This window comes from Phyllobates terribilis, unplaced genomic scaffold (genome assembly GCF_046119375.1).
Source record: "Phyllobates terribilis strain yellow unplaced genomic scaffold, ASM4611937v1 Scaffold_13__5_contigs__length_258822181, whole genome shotgun sequence".
Taxonomy (NCBI): Eukaryota; Metazoa; Chordata; class Amphibia; order Anura; family Dendrobatidae; genus Phyllobates; species Phyllobates terribilis.
In genome coordinates, this window is record NW_027362773.1 from 228289093 (window position 1) to 228301640 (window position 12548).

A 12548-nucleotide genomic window follows, 5' to 3' on the forward strand; every position below is an offset into this window, starting at 1 on the left:
ATGACATCTCAATACCCCGGACCCTCACTGATGTACAGCATGTTTACACAGCTATACAATATATTTGAAAATAAATAAAAATATACATTTTCCACCCGTGGAAACAATTTATTTATTTTTTTACATGTATATATTTAGTTGCTAAACACCATTTTTGTACTTTGGTTTCATTACAAATTTTGCACCATTTGGCTTTTACATGATTTCTTTCCTTGTACATTCAACTTTCATGTGGTCTGTGATCGTAAATTGACTGATAGGAGGTGAAAAAAGACAGATCATAAAGTTACAAATTCTCCCATTGGACCATTAGAAGTTCACTGACAGATTTTCAGTTAACTCATTATGCAGCCACTAATTCATATTGCAACACAGAACCTATAGAAGGCAAACAGTGCAAACATCTAATGAAACACAATTAGAAAAATTATTTTTCCCCAAGTAGAAAAAAAATGTCCCCAGAGATGGACAACCCCTTTAAGGACCAAATCATACAAATAACCCTAAAGACCACAGTAATTGCATGACACGTCACTAAATATGCAATAAGTCACAACCCAAGTGTAAGTATATAATCCCAGGATAATAAGAGAAGTGCAATATTTAAAGTCATATTTTATTAAAGACAGATGTTAAAAGATATTAAATAACATGGATTGCCTCATAAACGGGACAGATAAATTACCTGGAGGAATCAAATATGGCATAAGGGTCAATCAGCAAAGCCCGAGGTAGAAGGCAAGTAAACACCACAAGTGCTGATAATAGAGGACACATCTCCACCCTCAGTACTGAGCGAATCTGATCACCAATGAGTCCAAACCCCCAATAGCAGCGAGTATACAAGACAGTGCGACTAGGTGACGTTACCTTACAGAAGCTCCTCTTCTCCTCTCCATCCTCCTCCTCCTCCTCCACCTCCTGCTCCCATCAAGGTTTTTATCTTCTTACTATATTGCAGACATCATAGTATATAGCACTGTGTACTTACAATTGCTCATTTTGCCTTTCTACCCAGTTAATTCTTCTCTTTTCTCTGCTCTTTGTAGAAACAGGAAGTCTCTTTTCCCTGCAGAAATCACCCCCACCCCCACAGCTCCCTCTTCCCCCCTGCCAGGATCTTTTGCAGTGATACAGGGAAAATTGACCTCCTGTTTCTACCTAGAGCTTAGAAGGATTCAGCTAGTCAGTTTTTAATCACGTGATGTGATCTAATGGAAAAGAGACGAATTCGCTGGGTAGAAAGGCAAAATGAGCAATTGTAAGTACACAGTGCTGTATAATATGATGATTGATATATATTAATAGGATAAACATTTTGATGGGAGTGCTTCTGTAATAAGTAGTATTGCTGCCTATGGAACCCAGGTAGGGTGTCCTTCCACCCAGACGCGCGTTTCGCCTCGCTTCTTCCTGAGACGACATAGCTGTATGCAGCATTGTATTATACTGGACAAGTGTTATTTTCTATAGGAACCATGTTAGGGCGCATATAAAAAAAGTTAAAAAAAAAATTCTTGCAATTTATTTTTAGGACATTTAGTGTGCGATATGTGGTTAGAAAATCAACAGTAAATGAAGTTACAGCAGCCTCTACCTCACAATAAAAACATCAGAAATACATGCCTGACAGGTTAAATCGCTATTCTGTTGCTGTTCTTCTGCTCCCCAGACCTCTCTACATGTATGTAACATGACTGGCAGCCTCCTCTCTACATTGTGTGCTTGGGAGTCTGAGACACTCCCCCTGCTGTGGGCGGGTCCATCTAAGAGCAGGAGGGGATGTATCAGGCTGGACTATGCACACTGATCTACTGTAGACTGAGAGAATCCCCCCCTGCTGGTAGATGGAGCAGCCCAGAGCAGGGGGCGTGTCTCAGGCTGGACTATGCACACTGATCTATGGTAGAATGAGAGAATCCCCCCCCCCCCCCGCTGCTGGTAGATGGAGCAGCCCAGAGCAGGGGGCGTGTCTCAGGCTGGACTATGCACACACTGATCTATCGTAGACTGAGAGAATGCCCCCCCTGCTGGTAGATGGAGCAGCCCAGAGCAGGGGGCGTGTCTCAGGCTGGACTATGCACACACTGATCTATGGTAGAATGAGAGAATCCCCCCCCCGCTGGTCGATGGAGCAGCCCAGAGCAGGGGGCGTGTCTCAGGCTGGACTATGCACACACTGATCTATGGTAGACTGAGAGAATCCCCCCCTGCTGGTAGATGGAGCAGCCCAGAGCAGGGGGCGTGTCTCAGGCTGGACTACGCACACACTGATCTATGGTAGACTGAGAGAATCCCCCCCTGCTGGTAGATGGAGCAGCCCAGAGCAGGGGGCTTGTCTCAGGCTGGACTATGCACACACTGATCTATGGTAGACTGAGAGAATCCCCCCCTGCTGGTAGATGGAGCAGCCCAGAGCAGGGGGCGTGTCTCAGACTGGACTATGCACACACTGATCTATGTAGACTGAGAGAATCCCCCCCTGCTGGTAGATGGAGCAGCCCAGAGCAGGGGGCGTGTCTCCGGCTGGACTATGCACACACTGATCTATGGGAGACTGAGAGAATCCCCCCCTGCTGGTAGATGGAGCAGCCCAGAGCAGGAGGCGTGTCTCAGGCTGGACTATGCACACACTGATCTATGGTAGACTGAGAGAATGCCCCCCCTGCTGGTAGATGGAGCAGCCCAGAGCAGGGGGCGTGTCTCAGGCTGGACTATGCACACTGATCTATGGTAGACTGAGAGAATCCCCCCCTCACTGGTAGATGGAGCAGCCCAGAGCAGGGGGCATGTCTCAGACTCCCAGCACATGGTGCATTGAAAATCCTGGCAATCATACATGAAGAGTAGGTCTAGAAATCAGAGGAAATGCAAAACACTATTCCAAAGACATACAGTACAGACCAAAAGTTTGGACACACCTTCTCATTTAAAGATTTTTCTGTATTTTCATGACTATGAAAATTGTACATTCACACTGAAGGCATCAAAACTATGAATTAACACATGTGGAATTATATACTTAACAAAAAAGTGTGAAACAACTGAAAATATGTCTTATATTCTAGGTTCTTCAAAGTAGCCACCTTTTGCTTTGATGACTGCTTTGCACACTCTTGGCATTCTCTTGATGAGCTTCAAGAGGTAGTCACCGGAAATGGTTTTCACTTCACAGGTGTGCCCTGTCAGGTTTAATAAGTGGGATTTCTTGCCTTATAAATGGGGTTGGGACCATCAGTTGTGTTGTGCAGAAGTCTGGTGGATACACAGCTGATAGTCCTACTGAATAGACTGTTAGAATTTGTGTTATGGCAAGAAAAAAGCAGCTAAGTAAAGAAAAACGAGTGGCCATCATTACTTTAAGAAATGAAGGTCAGTCAGTCTGAAAATTTGGGAAAACTTTGAAAGTGTTCCCAAGTGCAGTTGCAAAAACCATCAAGTGCTACCAAGAAACTGGCTCACATGAGGACCACCCCAGGAAAGGAAGACCAAGAGTCACCTCTGCTTCTGAGGATAAGTTTATCCGAGTCACCAGCCTCAGAAATCGCAGGTTAACAGCAGCTCAGATTAGAGACAAGGTCAATGCCACACAGATTTCTAGCAGCAGACACATCTCTACAACAACTGTTAAGAGGAGACATTGTGCAGCAGGCCTTCATGATAAAATAGCTGCTAGGAAACCACTGCTAAGGACAGGCAACAAGCAGAAGAGACTTGTTTGGGCTAAAGAACACAAGGAATAGACTTTAGATTAGTGGAAATCTGTGCTTTGGTCTGATGAGTCCAAATTTGAGATCTTTGGTTCCAACCACCGTGTCTTTGTGCGACGCAGAAAAAGTGAACGGATGGACTCTACATGCCTGGTTCCCACCGTGAAGCATGGAGGAGGAGGTGTGATGGTGTGGAGGTGCTTTGCTGGTGACACTGCTGGGGATTTATTCAAAATTGAAGGCATACTGAACCAGCATGGCTACCACAGCATCTTGCAGCGGCATGCTATTCCATCCGGTTTGCGTTTAGTTGGACCATCATTTATTTTTCAACAGGACAATGACCCCAAACACACCTCCAGGCTGTGTAAGGGCTATTTGACCAAGAAGGGGAATGAGGGGGTGCTACGCCAGATGACCTGGCCTCCACAGCCACTAGACCTGAACCCAATCGAGATGGTTTGGGGTGAGCTGGACCGCAGAGTGAAGGCAAAAGGGCCAACAAGTGCTAAGCATCTCTGGGAACTCCTTCAAGATTGTTGGAAGACCATTTCCGGTGACTACCTCTTGAAGCTCATCAAGAGAATGCCAAGAGTGTGCAAAGCAGTCATCAAAGCAAAAGGTGGCTACTTTGAAGAACCTAGAATATAAGACATATTTTCAGTTGTTTCACACTTTTTTTGTTAAGTATATAATTCCACATGTGTTAATTCATAGTTTTGATGCCTTCAGTGTGAATGTACAATTTTCATAGTCATGAAAATACAGAAAAATCTTTAAATGAGAAGGTGTGTCCAAACTTTTGGTCTGTACTGTATATGATGCATATTGGCTGGAGATCAACTTGGTCATATGTGTCGCCCAGGGGAATATAGGGGACTCGCTAACCGGGCCTTTTACCTTGCTTAGGAGGTCACGGCAGTCGGCTCCCGGGCCCGTACTCTGGGGTCTCTCTTGAAAAAGGGGTTTTTAGTGTATAGTTTGTTTCGTGACGCCACCTGTGGTTTCCGGTAATGGTTACCCGCGCTGGGTGATGAAATGGCAGCTGGGATGTTTCTGCTCCCCACAGGCAGAGCAGACCCCCGGGGCATAGTTGATGTAAGGATGCAGGTGAAAGATGGCCAGGTCGAGAGGAATGACGGACACGCACACAGGGGGGTTCGCTTCAGTGCCTTTACTGGAGTAACGGCAGGTATGGTCCAGGGTACTTGCTAGGAAGGGTGCACTTCAGGACTTCTCCCCAGTGACCAGGTATAAGGCCTCCTGATCCGTGTCTCCCTCTCTCTAAGCTTCTAGCCAGCCTGAAGCTTGGCGTAGCTTCTGTGTTGTGTTGCTCTCTCACCTGACCGCTTGGTAGTAGGACCTTTCTTTGGCAACCACTATCCCTGGACGCCGGGGCCTTCGTGGTTCCTAGTCCGGTTATTGCTGGTAGCTTCAGGATGACCATGGGTCTGGAAGCCTCCTGGTAAGCCGGTAGTCCCTACTGGGTATAGAGGACCCTGTAGGACCGGACCCGGTGTCCGGTTTGTGTCTTGGGGTGAGCCTATGATGCTCCTCTGCCCCCTCAACTCCTCTCTCCTCTCCTTACTGCCTCCGGCCACACTCGGGGCCCTCAATCCAGCAGCAGACGTGCTGCGTCTTCACTGCTCTCAGTGGCCGCACACTCTCTGAACTCTCTGACTAAACTCAACTGCCTGACTCCACCCTCCATATATATATCCCTAACAGGGCTCCCTCTGGTGGTATGAGGTGGAAGGGTGGAGGTGTTTGTTTGTAGTGAGGGCCTCTTGTGGAGAAGTCCGTCCATGCACCCTTTTGGGTCCTGTGGTACCTGTGAACAGCAGGGTGCCACACATACCTCCCCATTTAGTAAATATGGACAAAACTATGCAGTGGATCCCTAATGGTACAACCTAAACTTGGAATAAATCCAAATACCACCTGCAATTAATATAACAATCTTTATTGAAATTTTTTTTTTTTTTAAATTCTTATTACTAAACCACAAATGATTAAAAAAATTCAAGAGGAAAGGATGAATCAAAAGAATGTGGGCACGTGTGGACCAGGAAACATCTCCGATGTTGAGATCTCATACATATAAATTAGTAGTCATAGGAGGGGTTTTCTTTCCAATATAGGCCCCACTTCTCTACCCAGTGAACAACATAGGGTGTAAATATGCAAAAAACGTCCCTACATAGGGCTCAGCTTGATATAAACCTTGCTGTTAAATATACTAATACAACTCCTGAAATAATATGAGTCTATGCAAAAGAGTTATAAGTTGATGCCCTCCCAAATAGGAGGACCGGTTTAAGTTTATTGAACTTACCCATCAGGAATGTAAGAATGCCCGATCCCGCACCACAAGTAACGCTCCAGTTACTTGTGGTGCGGGTTGTATTTTTGAATGAATCTATTTAGTTTATCATGTGATGTACTAGAAAGCAGGGAAAAAAAATCAAAGTGCACCAAAATTACAAAAAAATTGCAATCCTGCAATTATTTTGGGAATTTTTTTACTTAGTGTATGATTCTCCAGGTCATTATGATTATGGATAAAACAAAACATGCAGAGTTTCTTTTTTATTTCAGTGGTGAAATTTCACAAATTTGGGAAAAAAATTCCCCTTGTAGCCATTTTCTGAGAGTTGATTTTAAAAATATACACGTATAAAAAAATAAAAAGTTTCAATCATTCCCCTTTTCATATTTAAAGAAAAAATAATTAAAAAAAAATTTGATATCACTGCGTCCGTAAAAGTCCGATCTATCAAGAAATTAAAATAATTTTAACCAGACATAAAACACCAAAAAGAAAAGAGTCAAAACACAAGAATATCATTTTTTCGGCTGTTGTACCACCCATAAGAAATGCAGTAAAAATAAATTGAAATGTCGTATGAGCGACAAAATGGTATCCATAAAAAATACAGTTACAGGTCTCAGAAAATGGTGTCACAAATCACATTTTTTATTTGCAAAGTTTTAAATTATTTTTAACCACTTACATTCTAAAAAAAATCCTTATAAGTTTATTATCACTGTATTCTAACTGACGTACAGAATAATGCCGCCCTAAAGAATATTACCGCCCTAAAGAATAATACCGCCAGGCCATTTTACCAAATAATGAATGCTGTAATGAATTGCATTTTTTTTTCATCATTTTACCACTTTTGGATTTTTTCACATTTTTCAGAACATTATATGGTAAAGTGATTCAAAACTACAACTCGATCCGCAAAAAATCAAGTCCTCAAATGACTTTGTAGACCAAAAAGTATAAGGATACGGCTCTTGGAAGGTGGGGAGTAAAAAATGAAGGCTCAAAAATTGTAAATTTGCCAGTCATTATATCATTAAATAAGTGTGGGATAGACGTATAAGACAAGTAAATAATTTGGGCTGATGGACCATGAGGTCTATTTATGCCGCCAGCCTTCTAGATTTCTTTTGTCTATATACAATGAGCGCCCTCTAGTGGTAGCTCCACATAGACACAATTGTATCATTTGTGTGATGTAGATAGAAAATGTTGGCAAAGTATTTTGGATGGAGGCGAAGGGGCAGAATTTGTTTACTAATGATCTTCAAATTTCTGATATTTATAAATTTACATATGAGATAATGATACATGTTCCATGTACAACAGATGGGATATCAAAAAACTGATAGAGGAGAAAATAGAAATGGAAGAGAAACAAATAAACCTGATGGAGGAAACTTCGTAAGTGCTTATTTTTTAACGTAGAAATATAAAACCTGTCTGCACATTCTATATATCTCTCTACGCTGATAGTTGTCACTTAGTGTGCGAAAGTCATTTCTCAGTGTAGGAGGTTTATAGGACACATGGTTTAGATTCATTTTATTTATTTGACTATTTAATATGGGTGCCAGGAAAAATGAAACATGACCCAGCATTTTATATGGCTCCTTCAGAAAGACACAAGTTATAATTATAAATAGGTATACTTTCTATACCATAGCTCCTGTCCAGGATCCTGGATTTAGGAAGCTGACTCAGGAGGTCAGCACATGTCCAATCTGTATCCTCATAGATATGGTTGAGTAGTGGTGCAGAGAGCCGTCAGCTCCCTGCACCACCACACAGCCTGTGCTCTCTGCGCTGTCTCAGGAGGTCAGCACATGTCCAATCCTCATAGATATGGTTGAATAGTGCAGCAGAGAGCCGTCAGCTCCCTGCACCACCACACAGCCTGTGCTCTCTGCGCTGTCTCAGGAGGTCAGCACATGTCCAATCCTCATAGATATGGTTGAATAGTGCAGCAGAGAGCTGTCAGCTCCCTGCACCACCACACAGCCTGTGCTCTCTGCGCTGTCTGAGGAGGTCAGCACATGTCCAATCCTCATAGATATGGTTGAATAGTGGAGCAGAGAGCCGTCAGCTCCCTGCACCACCACACAGGTTGTGCTCTCTGCACTGTCTCAGGAGGTCAGTACATGTCCAATCCTCATAGATATGGTTGAGTAGTGGAGCAGAGAGCCGTCAGCTCCCTGCACCACCACACAGCCTGTGCTCTCTGCACTGTCTCAGGAGGTCAGTACATGTCCAATCCTCATAGATATGGTTGAGTAGTGGAGCAGAGAGCCGTCAGATCCCTGCACCACCACACAGCCTGTGATCTCTGAGCTGTTTCAGGGGGTCAGCACATGTCCATACTGGGGAGGTTTTATACTGTGGGGGTGGGGCACATACAGGGGTATTCTACTGTGATAGAGCACCAAGTGCACTCACAAAACATCATCTTCTTTTCTGTCTTTCAAAGTTGGGGGTACGATATAGGAATGTGATACTAAAAGAGCACACGACCCAACATGTAATCATGTGTGCATATGACATAGAAAGTAATTGCCTAAAACCATTCTCATCCCATCTTTAATTCAAATATTATGAAAGTTAAAGAAAATCCAAAATGTCACTTTTTATTGTAGATTTCAAATTTATACACCAATAAAACACAGTGGTCTCATTACTCAGGGGCCTTAGGTCCATTTTAACCCCTTTATGTCGTAACTAATTTTAATAAAAAAAAAACAGAAACTTTTGTTAATAGAACAAAAAACTGTATTGGAGATATATTAAAAAAGAAAAACTAAGGCCCTGATATATCAAACTGGTCTTGATGAGGGGATGTGGTGGCGTCAGACTCTCCTGATCGATGAAGGGGTGTATGCCTCGTCATGAATCAGCATCTGACAAGTGGCATGCACCTCTGTGCGCCATACCGGAAATCATACTCCAGTCTCAGACTGAAGTAAGATTTCTGGAGTAGGAAATTCCACTGCATGTCATGCATTAGATGAGCTGTGGTGTGACGCCGCCACTGCACCCATGTCCTGTCACTGTTATGCCCATTTTGGCAGAGCTGAGAGAAACTGATGTGAAATCGCCAAACGTTGCAAAATTTTGGTGCAACTCCAGGTTATGCCAAAATTTTGCAACTTTTCAAAGCAATTTATGCCAGAATTCTGGTTAAAATACTTTGATAAATTTGGGCCTTAGACTGTATAAAAAATGAAAAATCCAGTAAAAAAACACATTACTTAAAGTGAACCTGCCGGCAGGATTTAGCCCTACAAACTAAAAGACTGGCTATAATGGCGCTGTGATGCTGATTAATCCGATACCTGATGTGAAGGGATCCGATCAGTGGCAGCTGAATACTCACTTTATGAAGTTTTCATAAAATGACGTCTGTGCTTCAGTGTGTGACGTGGGGGCTGGGTCACTGATTGTTCAGTTATCAAAAGACTGACAGTCACTTCCAAAACAGAAAACTGGTGTGTACAGGAGCTTACTAAGAGTAGCCATCTCCATGTATAGCTAAGAAATAAAGTAGCACTCTGCAACGCCAAGTATGCAAACATGCAATATATGAAATCTGAATTGCATTACAGCAGGGTGCTACTTTATTTGTTACTGATTATTCAGCGACCTGCCTCCTTTTTAAAATTCCACGCCGCCATCATTGTGTGGGCGGTGCATGCGCAGTAGTAGCCAGCGTCCCGTGTATAGGATTTCAATAAAATGGCACTGGAGGTGGCGCATGAGCAGATCGAGATCTCGGCTCAGTTCAGTGACTGCATAAGAAACAACGGAGGCTGGTGGGGTAGGGGAGATGAGAAGACCCTGCCCCCACGTCCCCCCCCCCCAAAGCACACTGAAGCACAGAAGAGGTCATTTTCTGGAAACCTCATAACGTGAGTATTCAGCAGCCACTGAGCGGATCCCTTCACGTCAGGTATCAGATTGATCAGCATCACACCACCATTATAGCCATGCCTTTAGTTTACAGGGCTAAATCCTGCTGACAGGATCGCTTTACCCCTCCATCATCCTGAGCTGAGAAAGAAGCTGCAGGGAGAGGAAGCTGCTATTAGATAGTGGCGCCCCCTGCAGTCACAATACACCCTGAGTGGTGCGATCTCTCCAATATGTCACCTTTGTCGGATCATTGTGGGTCTGAGGTCGCTGTGATACATTCGCTGTTGTGTAATCTTTGTCATTACTTTTCTTTTCTTCACTTCTCCAAAAGATGGATTTTCGACATCCTGACTTCCCCACCAGCTTTCATCCCAAACCTATATAAGAAGAATATCTGGCGTCCATCCCAGGAGACTAGCCAGTACGTATGTTATTTCTGGAAATATAACACTATGTGACCAGCCTGATATATTATACAAGGTTGTGTTTTAGCTGGACCCACTGGTGGAGGACAGTATTTGTAGTGACCCTGCTATGTATTGCTTACACCCGCTGGTCCACTGCTTTCTATTAAGCCCTAGTTATCCAGTAGTTTCACCACCACAAGTGATCCACCTGGTTATCTCTAGTGGCGCAGCTTGATAATAGCATACCTGGATTCTTAGGAATTTATATTAAAGGGCCTGCTTTGTAAAAAACACTTCCAACTGTGAATAGAGATGATTGGGATATATCATTCCTATGGAATATATACTCTTCTATATCAATCGTTTTGATTTCTTTATCCCAGGGGTAGACAATTACATTTTCCAAGGGGCCACATGATCGACCCTTGACTATGGTGGAGGGTTAAACCAATAGGCTGAAAATGATTCCACTTATTAAAGGTCAGCGTTAAGGGTGTCAAAAACAGAGGATGCACAGCATTACTTACAGTTTATCACAGCATCAGAAGCTAAAAGTGTGCGGAGGGGAAAGGATCCAACACAGCGGAGTGCAGACAGGACAGGAAACAGCCTTCAGTCCTATCTGTACTGCGTCCCCTCCTCTTCATGATGGCACCCCCTCCACTACTGTCCTGGGATGAGGGTATATACAGAATGACCTTGGAAGTAATGAGCGGCAGATATAATAAAGGTGTGTGTGTGTATACACACACATACAGTATGTGTAGCCTATATTGTGTGTATGTAGTATATAGTGTGTATATGTATATAGTGTGTGTATGTATAAAGTATATAGTGTGTATGGTACAGTATATAGTTAAAATCAAGCATTAGTATTACATCAAGTCTCAGTGAAGTTCTCGTCTAACATATAGAGTGATCTCTGTTTCATGCACTATAGAGAGGAGACGCCCGAGGAGATAAAGGACGAGGAAGAAAAAATGATTGATAACATCGCAGTTCTGTAAGTGCAGATATTTGCTGTTAATATAAGAAGATATACATGTGCTCCTATATAAGAAATTGAACCTAGCTGCCAACATCATTTTTTCTCATCCCTTCCATAACTATCACCAGTCAAATTTCTGTGATTTTCCAATGTAAAAAATGTGGCCAAATATAGGAAACACACAAAGAAAATGATAAAGTCCGCTCACCTATAAACTCCTTCCCGGTGTTTCCTCCTTGCTGCCATAAGAGCCATAGTCACATGATAAATCCTGTAGAGCAGCAATGAAGTTAGTGACTACCCATGTGATGTGAAGAGATTAATAACACATTAATAACAGGTCATTGTGAACAAAAAGTTATCAATTTCTTTCCTTTTTGACAGCAAACTGTAAGTAATTTTTCGTTCCATATATACTAATAAATAATGCCAACATATCTTTTGTATACAGCAATGGATAATTGAAAATAATAGTTTTATTATATACGGTAGTACGATATATATGGATATCTAGATGAAAGCTGGAATAAACCGGACGAACTAAACTGGTCACCTCCTGCTGTGGGAGATTTTTTATTCAGCCATACATACATATATTTCGCTGGTATACATTGTGTTTCGTAGACTTGTTACTGTTTCCAACATGCAGAATCTATACTGTTCAGCTAATTTGTTTCAATTCTCTTGCCAGAAACTTTTATTATAACGTCTGTAGCATTAAATAACCACAAAAAGAAAAAAGCCTGTCTCCAACTGGGAAACGAAGATGTAACACCCGAACGTCACAAGAATTAATTACTTAACTGATTGGACTTCCTTTGTCAGTTTGCTGTTCTTTTGTATTTATACCCTGCTTGTATTCCAAAGTATATGACGCGCCCCCTGGGCCTGTGTTGTGCAGGGAATACCCGGAGCCGGATCACTGGGGGTTGTAGTCTCCGTGGCGCTGACCCGGTCCGTGCCCAGGGTGGTCAATTCAGTGGCAGTCTTATTAGTGAGATAATAGTCCGACTACGCCACCCGTGGATTGCGGTCAGTGGGGACCGCCGCTGCAAGGCAGACCGCTGAGGCCGGTGTTGTGTGTGCAGCTAAGAACGGGATGACTCCCCACAGGAGGAGTATGGCCTCAGGGCAGTTAGTGTGGATGATGGGAGTGATGGTGCACGAGCGCAGCAGGAATAACTCAGAGTCCGTGCCGTGCAGTTCAG

The 12548-nt window shown here is 43.2% G+C and overlaps 1 protein-coding gene across 2 annotated transcripts in view; it reads right to left on the bottom strand.

The window, feature by feature from the left end:
• LOC141174419 (C-signal-like) overlaps nucleotides 1–11600 on the bottom strand; it is a 65267-nt gene extending 53667 nt beyond the window's left edge. Inside the window, exon 1 of one of the 2 annotated variants that reach the window (XM_073659334.1) lies at nucleotides 11549–11600. In XM_073659334.1, coding sequence (XP_073515435.1) covers nucleotides 11549–11595 — 47 coding nt within the window. In that variant the 5' untranslated portion in view covers nucleotides 11596–11600. Of the gene's footprint in view, nucleotides 1–10879; nucleotides 11013–11548 lie in introns of those variants that run through there. The other variant, XM_073659335.1, reaches the window with a different exon arrangement.
• Between the last annotated feature and the right edge of the window lie 948 nt (nucleotides 11601–12548).